The sequence below is a fragment of the Meleagris gallopavo genome, chromosome 15, assembly GCF_000146605.3.
Source record: "Meleagris gallopavo isolate NT-WF06-2002-E0010 breed Aviagen turkey brand Nicholas breeding stock chromosome 15, Turkey_5.1, whole genome shotgun sequence".
Taxonomy (NCBI): Eukaryota; Metazoa; Chordata; class Aves; order Galliformes; family Phasianidae; genus Meleagris; species Meleagris gallopavo.
In genome coordinates, this window is record NC_015025.2 from 12,628,602 (window position 1) to 12,649,174 (window position 20,573).

The 20,573-nt window shown below is 42.7% G+C and overlaps 1 protein-coding gene across 1 annotated transcript in view; it reads left to right on the plus strand.

Moving 5' to 3' along the window:
- Positions 1–277: 277 nt before the first annotated feature.
- The window catches only part of ADAMTS2 (ADAM metallopeptidase with thrombospondin type 1 motif 2), a 44,716-nt gene continuing 24,420 nt past the window's right edge, over positions 278–20,573 (plus strand). Inside the window, exons 1-7 of the mRNA XM_010719187.3 lie at positions 278–316; positions 690–773; positions 10,408–10,564; positions 11,414–11,519; positions 12,909–13,052; positions 14,971–15,103; positions 16,544–16,657. Of these exons, the coding sequence (XP_010717489.1) occupies positions 278–316; positions 690–773; positions 10,408–10,564; positions 11,414–11,519; positions 12,909–13,052; positions 14,971–15,103; positions 16,544–16,657 (777 nt within the window). The remainder of the gene's footprint in view (positions 317–689; positions 774–10,407; positions 10,565–11,413; positions 11,520–12,908; positions 13,053–14,970; positions 15,104–16,543; positions 16,658–20,573) is intronic.

Below are 20,573 nucleotides of genomic sequence, written 5' to 3' on the forward strand. Positions count from 1 at the left end.
AAAGAGTTTTTTGTTTGCCAGTGTTTTTTAGCTTTCATTCTGCTTGCAAAGTTTAACACTGATTGGTTCTGACAGGCAATCCCGTCAGTCCATGTTGCCGACCAGGCTTTTTGGGGGGGGGTATATCCTCTTGTCCAAATGCCATTTGATGAGTCCCAGATGGAGGAGTTACAGGGTGCAGCTGAGCTGATCTAGCACATCCCTTTTGGGATAGGAGCAGCCCCAGGGTCTGTCCCTCTGCTCCTGAGCCCCCTTCCCATGAGTGGTCTCACTCAGAATGGAGCTCCTCTGGTTTGTGTTCAGCGTGTGGGCTCAGGTCAGGAGGTGCACGCAGTAGGACAGGGCAGGGACTGGGGGCTCTCCATCAGAGGCAGGAGCTTTGTCATGGAACCCACCATGATGCACTGCTCATACGTATAAGTCTGCTTAGGTTGGTGTTTAAATTCCTACTAGCATGAAGTCTCTGATGATGTTATGTTGATTTTAAATGTTTTGAAATGAATTATGGCCTATTCAGAGGCTAGAAAATAAAAAATTTCCTTCTAGCATTGGTGGAATTTTGCCCTTTTTATGTATGATCGCAAATGATCTTTGTCTTAATGACAGCATAGCAAAGGTGCTGCTTTAGCATTTGCTGTCAGAGTTACTTGTTGCCAGCACTGTAGCTGAAGCTCTGACCTCTTTTGCAGGTTAATGAAATTTACCATGATGAATCCCTGGGTGCTCACATCAACGTTGTCCTGGTGAGGATAATCCTGCTGAGCTATGGCAAGGTAAGGAGGGGTTGTGTTAAATGGAGGAGGTTGAGATCTCTGAACTTGATTCATCATGTACGAATGCAAAGAACATTTATTTTTATAGGCATTTCCTTACAATTTGAACTTCACACTAGGAAAATAACCATGATTTGTTCTGTGTTTTCCCTGTGTCATTTAAACTTGCTGCTTAGCTCTGGCAGTCTGTCTTTTTAGACTTGTTTGATCCATGGGATGTTATGAGTATCTTGGTTCCTTAGAAAGATATGAAGTTTTGTGGTAGAGCAGTATATAAGTATCAGTGAACACATGCTGGATCAGTTCTGCAGGATGCGCATTCCAAGAACTCACTTCACCTTGTGCTTAAAATGGGTTGGTAGGACTACATGTGTTTAAAGTTAAGAGATAGGGGCCACAAGGCAAGAGCTCTGCAGATTGAGTCTGTAGTCAAGAATTCCAAGTGTTTTCTTGCCGTTTCTAAGGGAGGGATTGTTCCACAGGCAAAACTCACTTAAAGAGAAATGAAATGCTACTTGGCTCCAAAAGTTTTAATCTGCTCAGTACTGATGCCCCATGTAGGCTAAGTCAACATCAGACTCCTTGGTAGCTGGAAGAGGGTGTTTGAAGTACGTTGATAAACTTTTTCTTTAAGGACTGCACATCCAGCTGCTCGAAGGAGAGCATTAAAATCTAATGGCTTTTTCTTTGATGGGGGTTGCTGGTATTTGCATGCTCATGTAATAAACCTGGGGGCTGGAAGATTCCATGTATATTCATGCAAGAAGCTGAAAGTCAAATCCAGCTGAGTGTCGGTGGTGAGGCTCCTCTGACAGTCACCACTTACCCTGCTCAACTAAACGTGCCAACCCATCTCTGCTCTTCTTGCAGAGATAGACAGTAAGTGTTTTGGGTTTTGAGCTCACTCAGCTGTATGTCCTAAAATCAAAGGTAAAAGAGGTCACATTTTCTGTTTTGTGATTGAAAGTTTGTGGTGTCTATTACAGACACTGTAATGACAGCAATTTGAGGGATTGCAGCTCGGCTAATAATTCTCAAAAATATCTCATTGCAGCAGTGGTTGAAGCAAGTGGAATTACCACATGGACTGGTCACTTCTTTGCTGTCCTTATTTCATAAGTATTTCGTAATTGCTATGCCTGCCCATCTTGATCTCGATCTATTTGCATTGGTAGTAGTGTGAACTCAGCTTCTGCTGCATCTTCTAATGGAAGATCAGAAATAAAACATTGTCAATTGATAATTTGGAAGTTATTATCTCACATTAATCTGTTTCACAGAGTGGAGTTGGTGGAGCATGGACACCTCCCCTTCCTGGTGGGCCTTTGGACCCATCACTGAACAGCTGCAGGTGGCACTGTTTGATCTGCTTATGGATTGTCCATTAATGGGTTCTAACCCATAACCCATAGCAGACCATGTTTTAGTTGTCCTGCAGGATTCAGCAGAACACAATTCCAAATAAGTTAACCCAAATAACCATGAAGAAAATTTCTCTTGCTCAGAGGGAAAAGTTGGGATAGTTCTTATTTTCTGAACCTGTTCATCAGTAATTAGAACAAAGCCCTCAATATTTTATTAGCCTGCTAAAACATGCAAGCATTAACATTTTTCTGAAGTATATATTCAACGTACATAGTAAAAGGAATGGTGTGTGGACAAGTTAAGCTGATGCATGGATAAAGCAGCCTGCTTGGCTTTGCAAGATGAAAATATTATCCCAGTCTTGCTTGAATAAGCATTTATTTTCCAGGCATGTAGCGAATATCTTCAGATTCACTCACTTTTTATTGAAGGCAATTTATATATATTATCAAGGGTGCCATTTAAATAATCATAATAATTACATTATGGTTCTGTAACTGATGAAGTATGTACCATCAGTGTCAGATTTCTGACAGCACTCTGAGCTATTGCCAATTCTCAACCCTTAAGCAGCCTTTTACTGTACTGTGGTTGGTTTTTTGTGTATGGTTTTGTGTTGGTTTGTTTTTTTTTTTTAAGAAGATGATTATATTATTTTATACAGTGTCATCTTTTGATAAGAATAATGTGGACAATACTTGAGTTGCATAGCAACCAGCTTTTCTGTGGCTCTTGCTAGGAGGTACTCCATTCCTTGAAGCACACTTCTTAGTATTTTCAACCTAGCAGAGCTGTACGTTCGAAAGTTTCAGTTATTTTGTTAAGTACATTAATTGCTTTGGTAAGTTGAAAAAATAGGTGTTCCCTGGTGACAACACATTCAAATTGCTCTGTGGGCAAGTTCAAAAGATCTGACACCATTTTACTGAAGTATACTTTTATGTATGCCATCACTTCTGGACAAAGGCTGAAGCTATGGCAGGTTGAGAGCATTGGCACAGAATGACATGCAGAGGCACTGGGACAGCTTTTGCATCCTGCTCTGTACCTGTGGTAGATCTGGGAGCTATTGTGCGCTTCTCTGTGTTTTATTATTGACCTCCTGGGACAATGGGATGGGATGGGATGCTGCAAATCAGTAAACAGGGCATATGCCATGCATTTTTCTTCAAAAGGGAAAAAGAGGAGCTGGCTTGTTTATTCCTTTTTGACTTCAGTAGTAGGTAGATCAGTTCCAAATTTTGAAAAGTGCAGAATCATGTGAGAAGAATATTATTCAATATTTTAGCAAATTCTTCCATTAAGATCTATTTTGACTGTAACAGTTCTATAGTCCTGTGAGCTCTACAGCATGCAGGGAAATAGCCAAGGAACCACGATCACTGAGTGCGGAGGAGGTGGCAAGAGATGAGCTGAGAATGGACTTGGAAGCCCTGACTGGCTATTATAAAATTTGTTTTGAAACTTTTAAACCCTGAGCACTGCATAAAATCCTCTCATCACCTCTTTGAGGTGGATGAATAAAGATTATTTTTCCCACTTTACAGCTAAAATAACAAAGACGCTCAGCGTTATTCTGGAGGCCACACGGAAGGTCGCTGGCAGTCTGGGGATAAGAGCTCATAAATTCCTGGCTCCAGCCCCGCGTTCTGTCCATCCACAATGGTGACTTTGTGTGTAGATGAACCACCCTTAGACAGCAGCAGAGAATAGCACGCATTCGCTGCAAAGGGAGTGATTAAGCCAATTATTACTGGAAAAAAAAGTCATTAAGACTTTCACAGGAACTGCATGAATTTCAATAAATGCAGTTAGCTGAGGATTTATGAGAGTTATTTCTTGGGAAATCTGAACATGGCTGTGCAGGACACCTCTGAGCTCTCCTCTAGAGCAGCATGCACAACTGGTCACTGGGACGCATACCTGCACAGCATGAGACAGGCTGGGGAGTGCTGCTCTGTGCTCAGCTGGGCTGGAAACCTGGGAGAAGGATCCGTGTTAGCTTCAGTGTTGGCACCAGAACAATGGTTGTTGGCCGTGAGAATGTCATCAAATTGAAGAGGAACCTGACCACCAGGGCAGAGAGACTTTCAGAAAGATGAGGGGAGGGAAAAGAACCAAATGGTTTTAAGATAATGAGTCAGTAGGAGCATCACATGAGATGGCTTCCTGCAATCTCACAGGGCAGGACTGTTAACTGAGAAAGGTTTTTCAGTTGTGCGTTTGGATAATTCAGACCTCCTGCTGCCTTCATCTGGGACAATCTTTTCATAAAAAGGTGTTCTCTCTACCATCTGACCTTTATGTGGCTACGCTCAGTGCGAGCGGGCGAGATGCTCTTGGTTCAACCGGGCTGGAAAGCATCAGTCCAGCCTGAGCCAGGCTTTTCTTTCACTTTCCCAGAGGGTGGCACAGGTGGTGCAGCTGGGATGGAGGGACAAGCCAGCTCTTTAACTTCACTCAGGTGTTTGACCTCACCATTCTTCAGCTGACCTGGGCTGGAAAGGCTCAGAGCTCCTGTCCTCCCTGCTTGTCCTTGGAAGGAGGGAAGGCTCAGCCTGAGAGCTGAGAGTTGTGCCCAGCAAGGCACCAGTTTTATTAACTGTAGTCACAGAACAGCTGAGCCCGAAGGAGTGCAGAAAATTCTTAGAAAGAGTCTTAAGAACTGATGGATGTTTGCTGGTTGAGAATGATAACCCATTTATGTGTGTTTTCTTGTTTATGAATGGTATTTATTATGTAAATTGTGGAACACCTGGCAGTGTCAGCAAGAATGAAGCATTGATCTTGCAGTGTAGTCTACAAACTAGGAAGAAGATGAAGTTCTTGTCCCAGTCTCTGGCCATCTCCAGTGACTGATTCTGCACAGCCTTAGTGGCAAGGCAAGAAATTCCGTGTTATTTACCAGTTTGGCTGCTGTTTTTATTTTTGCATTGTTTTTATTCGTGTGGGGATGAAGATGAGAGAAAATACTGCCCCTCTTAATTTTATCTTTGGGAATTGATGGATTGCCTTATTTAGATACTAGACACATAGCTGATAATTTCCTACAGTGATTTGTTGGAACCTTGAAGAATGTAAAGTTGGCTGATAGCATAAATAGTACTTTGTATTCCTGTTCTGCTTATATTTATTCAGAATTAGAGACTGAAAAATGTTTACAAACTGCTGCCATAAGAAAGCTTTACAAATCCTTTGAATGCAAAATGACAGTTTGCTGAATGAGCTATTTTTGTTAGTTTGGTTACCATGGACACAAGATAATTCTTTTTATTTATTTTTTGCTTGTCTTGTTCAGGGTAAGAGAAGAATATAAAAGATCTAATCCAATGTACAATGAACAATAGAAGTGCCAAGTAGAAGGATTGTAAGTGGTGCGTTTTGCAGAGATGTTACATGTTCAAGAAGGGAAAGTCATACTTTGTCTCCCAGGAACGCTCCAACTTTTCTGCCATAGCTTGGAGTCTGATAAGTTTAAGCATATTTCTGCTCCTTCTGGAGCTGCTGAGGAGCTGCAGAGCCCTCTCCGTTGGTTCTCTTGGAGCACCACCTAATGGATGAGCAGGGGAAGATGCTTTTCCAGCAAGCTTCTGACCTGTTCTTGTGTCCCTGTAGCAAGCACCCACTCATCAACACTGCTGCAAAGCTGTACTCAGCTATTGCAAATGGCAGGTAAATAAAGCATTTGGTTAATGAAAGCTGCTCCTGTATGGGTTATACCAGTGTGTTTTTTTACATATACTGGCAAGCTGAAGGCTCTGGAAAAGTTTGGGTGGAATATAGACTAAACTTGCAGTTTTCTTCTATGAAAACCTTTTATTTGAAATTCTCAAAGAATTATTTGATGTCTTTCTCAGTTTCCAAATTCCTTCCAGAAGTATTCGAAGGGCTTTGCAGTACAGATTGACTTGTTCTTCGGTGTCTTAATAACAGAGAATTGAACATCACACTGATAACTCCCTTGAAAGACAGAGCGAATAGCTTAGAAGGCTCAAAGAAATCTGTATCTATGTAGCAGTGACCTTAGAATCATTTGCCCTCCTTTGACTCCTTGTACTAACGGTTGTTGCAACTCATTCCTCTTCTATTTGTGGTTATTTTCTGCCAAATTTCTCTAAAAAGGAAGGGGAGTAGAAAAGATGTGAATCCAGAATCAGAAAAGAAGGCAACTGGAGGGCATCAGCAGATGCTGGGTTTTTGAGGGCAAGAATCCCAGCTGTCTTCTGGGCAGGCCGTCCTCACAGCCCTCCATGGTGTCTCCCCACATGGCGCTCCCAGCCAAGGGAGCAAACACATCCATCTGTTTCCACCAGCAGCTCTCTGAAATGCCCACAGATCTTTTGCTTTTCTTGCAGTGAGAAAGAAAGTTTCTCTTTCCACTGGCAGCCTTCCTGCTGATCAGCTGAGTAATGCTCTCCACAGGCCTCCTGTCCTCTTTGGAAAGAGGTCCTTCCCGGCCAGGCCTGCTCCCCAGCCAGCTGTGGGCTCGCGTGTTCCTGGCAGTGCAGGCCCATTGCAGGCCAACAGTAACACCTCCACCTCCTCTGCACAGCCAGCCTGCTGCCCTCAGACTGTTTGCTGCATTACAGAGAGAGAATTTTGCTTTAATTGCAATTCTTATTGCTGCACACTGTTCATCTCTTTTGCTCTTTTTCCCTCACTTTGTCCATTTAATAAAGGAATGGGATTTTCTAAGTTTGATGAAAGCTGCCCACTGACTTCCAAGAGAATGTATTATTGAATATTATCTCATATTTCTGCAAGAGTAAATTCTCAGATGGCACCCTCCCAAAACATACTGCATCTGCCCTTGTTAGCTGTGCCTCATCCCATCGTTTCCTACGCACCTTTCTTGCAGGACAGCAGCACTTATCTTTGGAGTCAGGGAGACTGAGCAAGAGAATAAAAATTTATTGCGAAGCCACGTCTGTCTCAGGAAATCTCTGAATCAAAAACCACTGGACAATTGGAGGTTATCTGGGGGAAGTACCAAACTATGCTTGGGTCCTGTAAGTATCCTCTATAAGGCATCCTGTCATCTGCCATCAGGAGAGGGCATGGCTTCTATGGGCCTTGGACCTGAACCAGTGTAACTGCAAAACACAGTAGGGATTAATCAGGTCCTAAATCAGTGTTTTCTCACCCATACAGTATTTCCTACTCTGGGATCACACCAATTCCAAATGAAACATGACTCAAGACGGAGCTGGGAGATTCAACTAAAAACAATGACATTCTGCTTAGCCATTGCCATCAGTTGCTAGTGTTGGATAAAAGAATAGTGAACTGTTGTTTATTTGAGAATTCATGAGCACGGGAAGATCCCAGCACTGTGCCAAGGTTACTATTAGTACTGCTGGAGACATTCTCATTTCAAGTCTTTGACAAATTGCAGAAAGTGGAAATTCAGGTGAAAATTTGCTAGCAACCGAGTGGATTTCTCTTTTTAGATACCTATATTACTGTGAAGAAAGATGGAAGATTAGTGAAGAAATGATATTAATGCTCAGTGGACTTGAGTACTTTTCGTACAGCAGGTATAACTGAGTTTCTTCTTCTAGTCTTTGGCAGCCCTCCTTCTGATGTAGGACTGAGGCTTGCTGTTCATACCTGTAGAACACAGACATCTGTAAGAATGAATTTCCTAATAGATGCCTCATTTCCTAGTTTAAAGTAAGCAAGTCAGTTTTATATGTGCCACATTTCTGATGTGTCATTGGAGAAGAAGTTGGGCTGTTAGCTGAAATACGTTTACAAAACTGCATGTTCTGTTTCCCTTTTTATGCCAAAGGGTTTTCCTTCAGTTTGCCCGGTGTGTCAATTGCAACAACAACAAAAAAGGCACAGTTCTCTACGTTAGCCAGTCACTTCTTTCATTTGCTTGAAGAGATGCTCTAAAATCTCTGTTGTTGTAAATAGGCATTGAGATTCTCTTGGCCTAAGGCAGTGATTTTGCTCTCCAGAATGGGCTTCTGTATGCAAAGAAAACTGTTGTCAACTCATGCCAAAAGACAGCACAATGCCCAAACCATGGGAGCTGATCTGATCTCTGGCAGACTGTCTTCATCAGAAGAGGGCTCAAGAAGTCCTGCTGTTAGTTCACACCACAGTTTTGCTTTTTACTGGGATTCATTGGCAAAGGTCGCAGTTGAGGAGGTAGGGAGGAGATGACTCAAGACAGGAGAAAACTATAAAGTGGTTATTCAAAAATTAATGCCTTTTTCATACTCCTTGCTTGTTTGTTGATCACCCAGAGATTTCTTTGTAAGTATTGAGATAACCTCAAGCAAAGCACATGTTGATAATTAATACTTTTTATTTATTTTCTGATCAGTCGTAAAATGAAATTGCTTTCATTTTGTAGAAGGTATAGAAAGAGGTCATTGTGAGACAAAGAATTACAGTTCACTTTGTAAATGATTTTTCAGTCACATGGCTTAAATTTTTTCAGCTTCACATTGCAATGTTCTTTGCTTTTTGAATCTTGTAGTAAGATTTCTCACTGGACTTCTTTGTGGGACAGATTTTTCTTCTGAAGCTTTGCAGAAACGAGATCAAGGTGGAGATGTAGATAGTTACTTTTTCTTAAACCACTGATACATGCTACCCAAGACCTCAGTGATGGCCACTCTTAGTTTACCTGAATAGGATTTCTGCTTGAAGAGCCAGGACTTTGCCTTGTGTCAGTCACTCGAAGTTTGTTCATGTCTGTTCTAATAAACATGTGAAGATGCAGTAAAGGCGTCGTTACTCTCTCACCATTTCGGTGTGGTTATTACTCTGTTTCCAAGGGGATTATGGCTGGAAGCAGCATGATCCAGCCTGGGATTATATTACAACCTTTTCATTCCAAAGTGGTGTCAGATTCCAAACTGTACTTCTATTTGGTTTATTAATTTGTTTTTCTGAACATTGCAGAATTGTAATATCCCATTTTTGCCAAAATCAGGCCTCAGTTTGGCAGGCTTTTCTTTTATCAACTCCAGTTGTTCTTCCACAACCCTTTGAGGATTTTCTTTTTCATGCAGTCAATACTCTTCATACTCCACCATGCACTCAATTAGAGGACATGTCAAACACATCTGTATTTAAAGAGGAACTATGTTACTTCTCTCTTATTTTTGGCACTGGCTACTTCTGCTGTGAACTATGTATCTGGGAATTAGAAATGCTTACAGTACAGTGTAGTGTCTAAATTGAAGTGGTTTGTGTTATGATTACAATGTTGTCATGGTAATATAATTTTTGTAAATGAAAAGCCAGGGTTTGCACATGTACTTCTTACAAGTCCTGGGAGGCCTGGACTGGGTCAATTAGTCATATATTTTATAACATCCCACGTACAATATGCTTTTTTAAGTCTTAATATGCAGTATTAACAAGAGTTAGCTGGAAATTTTTAAGGACTATTGGGGGGGGAAAAAAAAAGGTAAATGCAGTAGCTGGATTTTAAAACACCTTTTTCTTTCTCATTAGAAGGAACTGTCCTTTGCGCCCACCTAACACACATCAGCTTGTTCAAGTCAGCCAAGTCATGACAGCACAATAGTGGTGTAATGTGTGGCTTATAGGCAGAATAAAGGTGTACCAGATTGGGAAGACGGAGTCTACTTTCGGAATGATTGTGAAATACAGAATGGGTTAAAGAAAAAGTGCTTTAAAATATAGTCTTTGGGAACATCTGTTTCTCAAAGTTATGACTCAAGTACAGCTGGACAAAGTACACTTAGTGTTTACTCTCAGTAGAGCATCCAGTGGTGTTCAGAAGTCTTGAATGCATGGTGAAGGAGGCTGATGAGCCAGGGCTGGGTGCTTGCAGTCTGCCCTTGCTATGGCTGTTGGGCTCTGCCCCCCCTGCATGGGCTAGGCTCTACTGGCCTGACACCACTGCAGATCCCATAGGGATCCCATAGTTTGGTTGCAAACAATATATCCAGGCTTGAAGTGATGGTGTCAGCTGGTGCTAGGATGGCAGAGATTTTAATGTGCATTGCACAATACAATATTGAAAATACCTGTTGTTTTTTTTTCTCTCGTTGTATCTTACACCTTATGGATATGTCACAGAAATCATATTCAATCTAATTGTGAATGTTAACTGTTTTCTTACTTTCTTGACTCAGTAGAATTTGTTTGTAAAGCATAATCATCTCTTTTTTAAGAGTTTTAATGGAAGTGGAAAATTTGTTCAAGTGCTTGAATAGGCTGGAAAAGAATCACCCTAGCTCAGTAAATAACTACTGCTGTCTTTTCTTCTGGGCACGCTCAGTCCATGAGTCTGATAGAGATTGGGAACCCTTCTCAAAGCCTGGAGAACGTGTGTCGTTGGGCCTACTTGCAACAGAAGCCAGACACCGGGCATGCAGAATATCACGACCACGCTATCTTCCTCACAAGGCAGGATTTTGGTCCATCTGGCATGCAGGGTAAGACGTGCGTTGGGTTTTGTTGGGTAAATGGCAAAACTTCTGAGCAGCATTTGTGTTTATCACTGTGCAAAGCTAATCATGCAGTTTAATTGTGTATATTTTGCTTAGTTTTGGTCAACAATTTCTTTCCCCAAATGCTCTGCATATGGCCGTTTTCACTTGTGACTGTTTCATCTATTGCATCCTAACTGATTGGATTACTTATTGGATCATTTCTTTGCTCTAGCTGAAGCCAAGCAAATGAGATCTCTATGTAAACAATCCTGAAAATGCCCAAAGATAAGGAATAGATTTTGTGTTTAAAAAGTTGTTGCACTAAAGATTGCCAAAAAATGCTGTTACCAAGAGGTCTGGAACAGCAGGATCACATGTTGTGCACTTTTTCCTTCAGGTTCTGCCTCTTTGTGAGATCAGGTTTGTTCACTGGAGGGGATAAATCTCCTATTCACTTTGAGTTGGTCAGATCTGCTGTCAGCACAGGGCGGGGGCTTTGCTCATGTATTCCTGAGGGCTGGAAGTGCACCGAGCTCATGAGCTGCAGCACAGCAGTGCGTGGTATCCCTGTCCTCTGTTGCCTTGTGTACTTGGAGAAGGCAGAATGGTCCTAGATGTGATAACAACCTTCTGACTGAGCTAGGAATATAGTTTCAGTTGGTTAACAGGGCGATCTCATCTGTTCCACGGATGAGAGAGCACATAATTAAATGTCTGGGGACAGAGGTCTCTTTTTATCTATGAGAGGACCACTCAACTGTATTCACGTCCCAAAGGGGAAAACTGTTTTCCTGGAGCTTCACATCACCTTTCCATATTTGTTCCTTTTCTGAAACGCGGTGTTTCTCACAGGCTATGCTCCAGTCACAGGAATGTGTCATCCTGTTCGAAGCTGTACTCTCAATCATGAAGATGGTTTTTCATCTGCATTCGTGGTGGCTCATGAAACTGGACATGTGTGAGTAGAGCCCTGGACATCCCGTGTCTCATCTTATAATGTCTTTGATGCTGAGAGATAGCTGTGACATTGGGACAATGAAGTTCATGTTAAGAAATCGTGTCCATGTCCACATGCCATTAGCTCTGGCTTCAGACCTCAGCTTTGTCAAGATTTTATTTATGATCTTAAGTTTTATATTTAGGTGTTTTTCAAATGGAAAAAGGAACTAATACCAAAATACCTACCAGGACTCCAGTGAAACTAGATTGAATGATGCTTTATAGTCTCCTGGTGAAAATGTGAAATACTCATTGGGATGAAATATGAATTTTTTAAGTTAATGGAATACATGATTTTCAAGCACAGTCCATATTAAATCAGCACATCTGATATGGTACTGCTGGTAAAGGAGAAAATACTGCATAGGAAAAAAAAAAGGTGCTAACCACTGAAATTGCAAATATATAAAAATATAAGAATGTAATCATTTTATTGATGTGACTGTGATTTGGTCTCTCCCAGAGCATTTCAGTTTCGCTGTTTGCAGAGGACACCTACTGACTGCCCATTTTCTCTCAAGAAGGACAACACTTCCCGGAAGGCTTTTTCTGAACAGTCTTAATCTATTATATTTTCCCTAAGAAAGCCTTCAGGTCCTGTTCTGTCTGTTGCATCAGAAATTATGGAGGGCTTTAAATGAAAAAATCACCAAAGTTCATTGAATCTCACTGCAAATGTGTCTAAATTAGACAGGAGCATAGAATTGATGCCTATCTGGTACTGGGTTCCAGAATTTTTGAATTAAGATTGTAAAGAGTGTACACTGAGCTTTAGAAGGGAGATCACTGGAGATTGTTTGTGGTCCCTGAAATCACATTCAGCCCTCATCTGCTAATTTGACTGTGGTTACACACGCAGGTAGTGCCCACGTTGATCAAACAGCATGCACAGAAAAACACAATCCAAGATCCCAATGTGGAACTGCTACAGTAGCAGCAGCTGGTGTAACTAGCTTGCAGTGTGGGTTTTTATCCCCCACTTGGCTACAATTGCAGATTAATTCAAATCAAGCAACTTCTAAATGGCTCCAGATAGGAGTATGAGTAAATTTCATTTATTCTGCTGGAGAGGAGACCAGATCCTTAATCCAGAAATGGATTCATTTAGCCGTAAGTTATTCAGAAACGTATGCATACACAGAAGTCAAAAGATGGGATTTTCAGTCTATTTCAAAAGTGGATGTTGAGTTAATCCCATGAAAGTACTCTTAAGAGCCAGTACCTGGGTTGTGGGGTATAACAGCGTGACTGTGATCGCGCACTGGCAACATTTGGGATACTAAAATGTTTGGTCACTTGGAGTTCGTCTTCAGTGTGACTGTGCTTGCTCTCTCCTGTGCCGGGGCAGTTTAGGCATGGAGCATGATGGCCAAGGAAACAGATGTGGGGATGAGGTCCGCCTGGGGAGCATCATGGCCCCCCTCGTGCAAGCTGCCTTCCACCGCTTCCACTGGTCCCGCTGCAGCCAGCAGGAGCTGAATCGATACCTCCAGTGAGTAGCTGTTCAGCTGCTTCTCATCTTTGATAAGGAAACATCTAAGAACAGTTTTGCTTTTAGCATTTGTGCAGCATTTGTGCTTTACTCTTTTATTAGTTACTTGAATGGGGAATGGGGTTGAATAAAACAAAGAAACCCACCCCCAGCCTACTGGGAACCAGCTGGCTCCCATGGATTGCAAATAATAAAGCAAATTGTCAGTGAGTTTGATTTCAGTTCATTTAGTTTACACCTATATTCATTTCCAGAATGTTGATAGTGTGTGGGAGACACTGGTACGCACCTCCTTCCTGACTTTCCTGCCTCTCTCACATAGGATCTTGCTGCAGGAATGCCTGTGCTATCTTACAGATACCAGATTTGGCTTCAAGAGCTGTTGGTTGCTTATGATGACTGTCAGTGATGTGATGGTGCTCTTTAAAAATGAAATTCTGCCCTTTATAAGTTCTTAGAGGTCTTCTGCACCTTAATAGATCTCTAAAGAAAGAACATGATTCTGGAATTAATTTTTCAGTGGTGTCTTTTTGTTTAAATATCCTAAATACGAAAGCTATTTTATGCTCCAGTTCTTTTAACAGCTCATTTATTTCCCTTGTCTTCTCTTTGGAATGGTTCCTTCCTGCATTAGAGCTGCACCCAGGTTCCCTGACAAACTCTGACATTTATGATCCTGTTTTTGCCCTTATAGAAGGGATCTCCCCCTTACTGTTATATACAGGGTGTATAGGAAAAATGCTGTGAAACTCTAGGATACACAGCAAGAACTCAAAATAAGTTGGAAAGAAGACAGCAAAATCAACAAAATAAACAAAAGTCAGTCTTTTTGTCAATGTTTTTATTATCTTAGATACCTTAGGTATGGCAATAAGGATAGGAAGTATTGTGAGAGATGTGTGATTGTTTCAATTAGCAAGATCCTATCGGTTAAATGAAAATCATCTGGCTTAGATGGCTGCTTTGCATTCTTTTAAATACAGCTATTTTAGAATATCTTGTAACACTGTGATTTGTTTTGAAGTAAATCTAACCTCAAAATTCTGCTTTCAGCTTGGTATCTTGAGGGCAACCTGAATGATTGCCAGAATAGAGCTGGGTATGGTGTCCTCATGTCTGTTAAATAACTTGGAGACAATTCAGAGATACTGCCTACGGTGTTGGCTTGTGAATGAAGCAGTGATTATACAGTTAACCATTCTGTGACATTCTCCTTTGTTTTCTATGCACCTCAGTCAGACGTGTTCCTAGTATGTCCTATGGGAAAATCTCCCTTATTCATCACACGGAAAGGGAACTTTGCAGGTTATGGATGGGGCTGAGAGGTATCAGGAGAGACAGACAGAGGGAATACTCCTGAGCAGTTATTGCAGGCTGGAAAGTACTGGTGCTTATAGATGGGTCAGTACTTCTCAGCAGGGGACAGTAGTATGGCAAGCTCAGCACTGCTCCTGAGTGATTACCCTGGCTTCTGCTGCACTCTAAATGCAGTTGTAGGTAGTAAGGAATTCCACAAATGGAAAAGTAACTGAGTATTCTTTGATTCTTGGTCTTATGTGGATTCTTCCTTTGGTTCCTTTTTCATAGGGAACCTGGGAACCAACAGGAATTTACTTGCAAGCTGTGTGGAAGTTACAATTGGAAAGATTTCCAGTCCTCCCCTTCCCAACCTTCCTCCCCACTCTCCACCCCCTCCAAAAAAAACAACACCAAAACAGAAAACCAACACAGAATATGTTAGAGGTGGATACATCATGCTAAAGTTTACGTGAGCATAATTGCGATATTGGATGCTCTTCACGACCAGAGACTGAGAAATAGTAGGCTCTATTTAGTTTGGATCAAGAAGGCACCGAAACCACAAACATTCTGTGAGTCTCACAGCCCCATCTGTTACTGTAATTTTTGCCTGTTGCAGTTCCTATGATTGTCTGCGCGATGATCCCTTCGAACATGACTGGCCTTCCCTTCCACAGCTGCCAGGAATTCACTACTCCATGAATGAGCAGTGCCGTTTTGATTTTGGTTTGGGCTACATGATGTGCACAGCTGTGAGTACTTAAGTTCAGCCTCTGCTTTTTTTCATCCAGGAGTGTTGTAAGTGTCTCTGAAATGTCCTGTATAGGGACAGCACAGTGAAGCCCATGAGGAAGCATGATGTGCCCACTTGGTTGTGAGCGAGAAATTACAACTGAATGTTGACAAATATGTTATTTTAAGAACCTCTGTGCTTTCTTCAAAAAACTGAACTTAGAGAAATGGCCATGCTGTAGTTTCATGAACAGTTCTAGATCAGAAGCAAGCAATTACAGCAATACTTGCTGTATTGTGGAGCCTTCTTTTGCTGCCAGCAAGTTAGTTTGTTATAAATTCCCACCCCGATGAGAAGGAGATGGATTTGGTGTCGCATCTTGTAGTGCTAACAGAGGGCAGAAAGCTTTTATGTTCCAGTTTTGTGGAAAGCATGATGCATTTTAATGTCTAGCATGTGAAAATAAGCGTGACAGCAAAGAGAACAACTTGCAAGGACTCCTGATGCTATGGTTGGCTCTGCTGCACTGGGAATACAAGAGACAAAGCCCAAATTTATATAAGCTAGGCAAGACTGGTGCAATTTGCAGTGCCTCGGCCTCTGCAGCAGGGCTGTGCCTCCCACCTCCAGCTCCTCAAGCTGGACACAAATATTATATGGAACGACATGTTTTCAGCTGGTGTGGCAGCTGCTAACTTAATGCAGAACATTGCTGCTTTCATTCCCATCTGTAGGATTATGTGTGCCGAGCAGTGTCTCCAGATAATGGATGAAATCCTTTTAAGCATCAGCTGTAGTTTTGTGTTTTGACACGTTCCCACTGATGCTGCCTTGGAGGAATGTCCCTGCCAAAGAGGGTCTTTCCTTATATCTGTTCTCTGGAGCCTGGGAGGCTTTCTATTCTTTGTTCAGAACAGTCAAGAGCACGTCCAGACATTATAGTCTATTATATTTTGTGGTGGGTGGCTCTCATTCTCTGCATTACAAGCCCTTGTAGTGTAGGTGAAATGATGAGTTACTCATTGGGCCTGAGGTCAGTCTTGCACCCTCCTGAGAGGAGCAGCTCACATCCCTCTCCCATGGGTACTCAAGTATTGTTTGTTCTGTTTGTTGAATGAAGTAATGCCATTTGGAGAAGCTGTAAGAAAAGGCAGTGTGTGCCTTATTGAGCAGGGGAACTGGTTTACCCCTTGCTCAGTCTGCCTTTGGTCACCAGTATCAAGCTGTTTTTGCCCAGTGTTATTCTATTGACTGCAGGCAGGGTCTCACCTCAAAATTGCTGATGATTTTTGCACGTTCAGACGTACTTATTTCACAGTGTTCCTCAGGAATTAATGAACACAGCTGGAACTTGAGAGCTGGGTAAGGAAAATCCAGCCCTACGCTGCAGTTTTGCTCAGAGTTTGAAGTCAGAGCTCCATCAAAGCATCACCCATTCTGATTTTTTTTTATGTTTCAGTTTCGTACGTTTGATCCCTGTAAGCAGCTCTGGTGTAGCCATCCTGAGAACCCCTACTTCTGCAAAACAAAGAAAGGGCCTCCGCTGGACGGGACCATGTGTGCACCAGGAAAGGTGGGAGCTGGCGCTGTGCATGTCGGAGTCTGTGTGTGTGCAGCTGGGGTTGTTATCCTTCAAATTAAGCACAGAAATGGAAGGTTTTTGTCTTCCCAGTTTGTTTTTAGAAATATAGGGAACGGAGGACTGGAGAATATAATAGAGGGGGTGTAAAGAGAAAAGCTAGTGACTTTTATTTGTCCCCTCCATATAGCTTCGGGGAAGGTCTGGGTGTGAACTGCATTGTAACTCACCAGTCCCCAAGTCCCAGTTTGTCCAAAGACGGGGTCAGTTTAACAAAGGAAAAACCTTCTGGGAATGTGAAGTCAGCTGAGATGTGGGGCAAACTCCTGAATGCAAGTAAGGAGGAAGGGACCAGGGCTGGTGTGTGCTGCATGACATCTCTTTGTCTATCAAACCCAGTCTTCAGGCAAGTCATGGCAGTATCTGCACATCTGTGAATTGCCCTTGGCTTCTCGGCAACTCATTGTAGAGCCAAAAATGGGGAAATTCTCACTTGCCCATGACTTGTGCATGGTCGAGGTGTTGTGTTTGTGTCAGTGATGTAGTGGTGCCATTTGGCCTCCGTGGCTGAGCTGTGAGGTCCTGGAGACTGCAAGCCCACTGAGTCTGCAGTGCTGACCCTGAGGGAAGGGGCGGATGTGGGAGTTGAGTGAGAGCTGGAGAGAACCAGCATGACCATGGAGAGGGACGAGCAGAAGAGAAGGGCAGATCTGCGTAGGTGGATTTGCTTGGTGGGAGTCAAGGGAGGCGTGAGGAGCTGTGAAGGGAAGGAGCAAGGTGCCAAGGGCTCAGACACTTCCTGCCCTGAAAGGCTCTGCCTGCTCCAGCTCTCAGTCACCCCTCTGCGGAGGTCATGCTGTGCTCACAGTGGATCTGAACTCCTTGGAAGTCTGCCCAAAACACCTGCCTTCACTGGGCAGTGGGCGCAGGGTCTGAGGGGAAGATGTTGTTGATACTTGGAAGGATGTTTGTAAAAACCAGTGGATGACATCATTTATGTGATAAATGAACCATATTAGCAACTGCTGTTGTGGTTTGAAATGTCTTTTTTATGAAAGCATAATGTAATGCTAAATTCCTTTCCTAGCAAGCCATGCTCTAAATAAGCCATTTCTTTTTGGTCTTCTTTAGGTTATTTATCTCATAACACCCCTGTTTCATGTTTGAAAATACATAGATTTTTAAATGACAATACACAATCTCAGGCAGTTTCTTTGGATTCACCTGAGACATTTTTCCACATCTTGATTTTATATTAAACAAACACATGAAAATCCCAGAAAAACACAACTGTATTCCAGCTTGTCACTTCTCTTACTTCCCCAAGCCATCCATTCATCAGTGTTTGGACAGAAATGAGAATAAAAAAAGGAACTTGTAATCTCACAGTTAATGATCAGTCCAGTGCTTCCATTATAAACAGTTTGTCAGGATATTATGCAACTCAGCTGTAACTTTTTTCTCTGGACTGGGACTTAGGCTCCAAGGCTTCAGAGAGCTGCCCAGACAGCCAGGTTGTAGTTCAGTGGAGATGCAGGAGGGGACGTGTGCATTCCATAGATGATAGGAGTGTAACTGTTTTACTCCCAGAGGAGATGTCACAGATTTTTGATAAATAAGCTTATTGCAGCCTTCCAGCAGAACCCGAGAAAACGATATGAAATGAAAACCATTTAGTTAGATAAAGCCCTGTAGCCTGAGCAATACCTTATGAGAGGGTTACAGTGATGTTCTTGCTTCTCAGCTCGGCATTTGACCAGTGTACTTATTAGGAGCTGAGGGTGTTTTAGCAGAGGCACATCATGTCAGTCCTTTTCCATTTTTTCCATTCCTTTTCATCCATGCCTTTGATTTGGCCTTTCTCTGTTCACTGTCTTCATCAATTTGGATAGAATCAGAGGCTCTTAGCAGAAAACAACGTGACTACAGCACGGACATTGCCTGCAGTTGGGACGTGGTTGCAAATTGGCAGTCTTCTCCAAGAAGCATCTCCCATGGTGTATGAGGAAGACAAAAATAACTTGAAATTCAGACCACTATTTAGAGCTAATGCCAGAAAAAAGGAACACAAACAAGCAATCAGAGAAGATGATTCAATGAGATCTATTTGACTCCTGCCTTAGGGGCATGCAGTTTTCATGATTTCATACCACTAATTCCCAGTGCCTGTTTTACGCTGAGGCCAATCAAATCAGTGCTGATGTGTTGAAGAAATATCCCGGCTTTGCAGCAGCTGAGATGTCCCAGTGCCAGAAATAGAAACAATGTTTGGGAGACTGAAAGGGTGTACGGAGCTCAGGTGTTTGCCCTGAGCCTGCTGTTCAGACGGCTGATAGCTGATGGCTTTGCCAAACTCAGCAGATGCTGTTGAAGAGGACGAAGTCCAGCTGCCTCCTTCCTCTCTGGTGGTCCAGGGCCAAGAACACCTAGAGCAGATGGGAGATCTGTAGCACACTGTCAGCAGCCACACTGACAAGGGCCACGTCTCTGTGTGCCCTGTCTGTCTTGGAGAGAGGACTGCAGCTTAGAAGTGGAAGGGAAATTAGACTTCATAGTGCCGGAGTACTTATATGTGTATGCATGCATACACACATAGAGATGCGCGTTTAATGTATGAAAATATTTGTAAGCTTTTTTCTGCACGTGTTCATTTGAAAGAAGTTGCCAAAAGAATGACATTCTGCTATTGAACAAGAATTTTTAAGTGAGTTTCCTTGTACAAATGGAGACATTGTGTTAATTGGCAGCAATATAATAGTTTGGTGGGTTTAGGGATAGAAATGTATAATGTTCTCTTAAGACTTTCCAGCCAGTGGAGAAAACTGCTATTTTTATGGAATTTTAAAGGAAATAGAATGCTTTGTGTAGCTCTCAACCCAGTGTTTCTAAGTGAATTGAGAGGGGAAATACAGAATGGATTTCCTGAAGCTTCAGTGATGCAGCACCTTGCACTTCCAAGCGGCCACGTTAGCTCCAAGGAAATGACTGCTGTGTGTGAAGCGCCACGTGTGGGGAGTGGAGTCTGAACGTGGAACCGGAGATGCTCTGTGAATTGCCATGGTTAAACATGCAGACAAGAGGTAATTATGCAGAGCTTAAAAGCACAGCATTCTACTCCTATTTACCTGTATACAATTCTGTCATTTCCACTGGTCGCCCAGGCCAGGACCCAGGTCTCCTTAAGAAATATGTCATCAGTTTTCCTTGTTCAATTTTTTTAAAGCTATTACTCTTCTGGGGAGAGGTGTGTATCAGCTGAAGCAGGTGACTGCCCTCCAGAAGACAGAAATAAAAAAGTTGCTCATGCAGGGGATGGCATGCCTGAGTCCATCTGCTCACTGCTGAGAGGAGCACAGAGGGCTGCAGCACCCACACTCCTGATTTCTTTCCTTGGAGACAGGTGAGCTCCTGGTACCCTTCTGTTCCTGGTTAACTTGGCAGCTGTGCAAGAGGCTGAGCCCAGCTGGTATTCCTGCCCTCACACCACATGGATGAGATGTGCAGTTTTTGCTCTATCAGGAAGAGAAGAGAATGATTATTGAAATAAAAAGGTCTCAGAAGAAAAAAGGGTTTCTGAAAACACCAGTGTGTGCTCAAAGCAATCTGGATGGTTTCCTACCAACGATGCAGACCCTACAGGAGACAGATGGGTGAGCGCTGTGTTGGCTGCCACAGAAACACAGAACACACACATTCTGCACCAGGAACCACCACTGCTCCCAGGACAGCTCTGTGCTACAGCTCTGGGGTTATTCCCTACAATTGATTGATCTCAAACAGATGGAGCAGAGCATGTGATGGGAAGTGGAAATAAAGCAACAGCCCCGTCCTGACACGATGGGGCCAAGCAGGGCTTACTGACATAGCTGGGCTGGGAGGCGGGCAGGACAGGTAGAGAGACTGAAGAAAA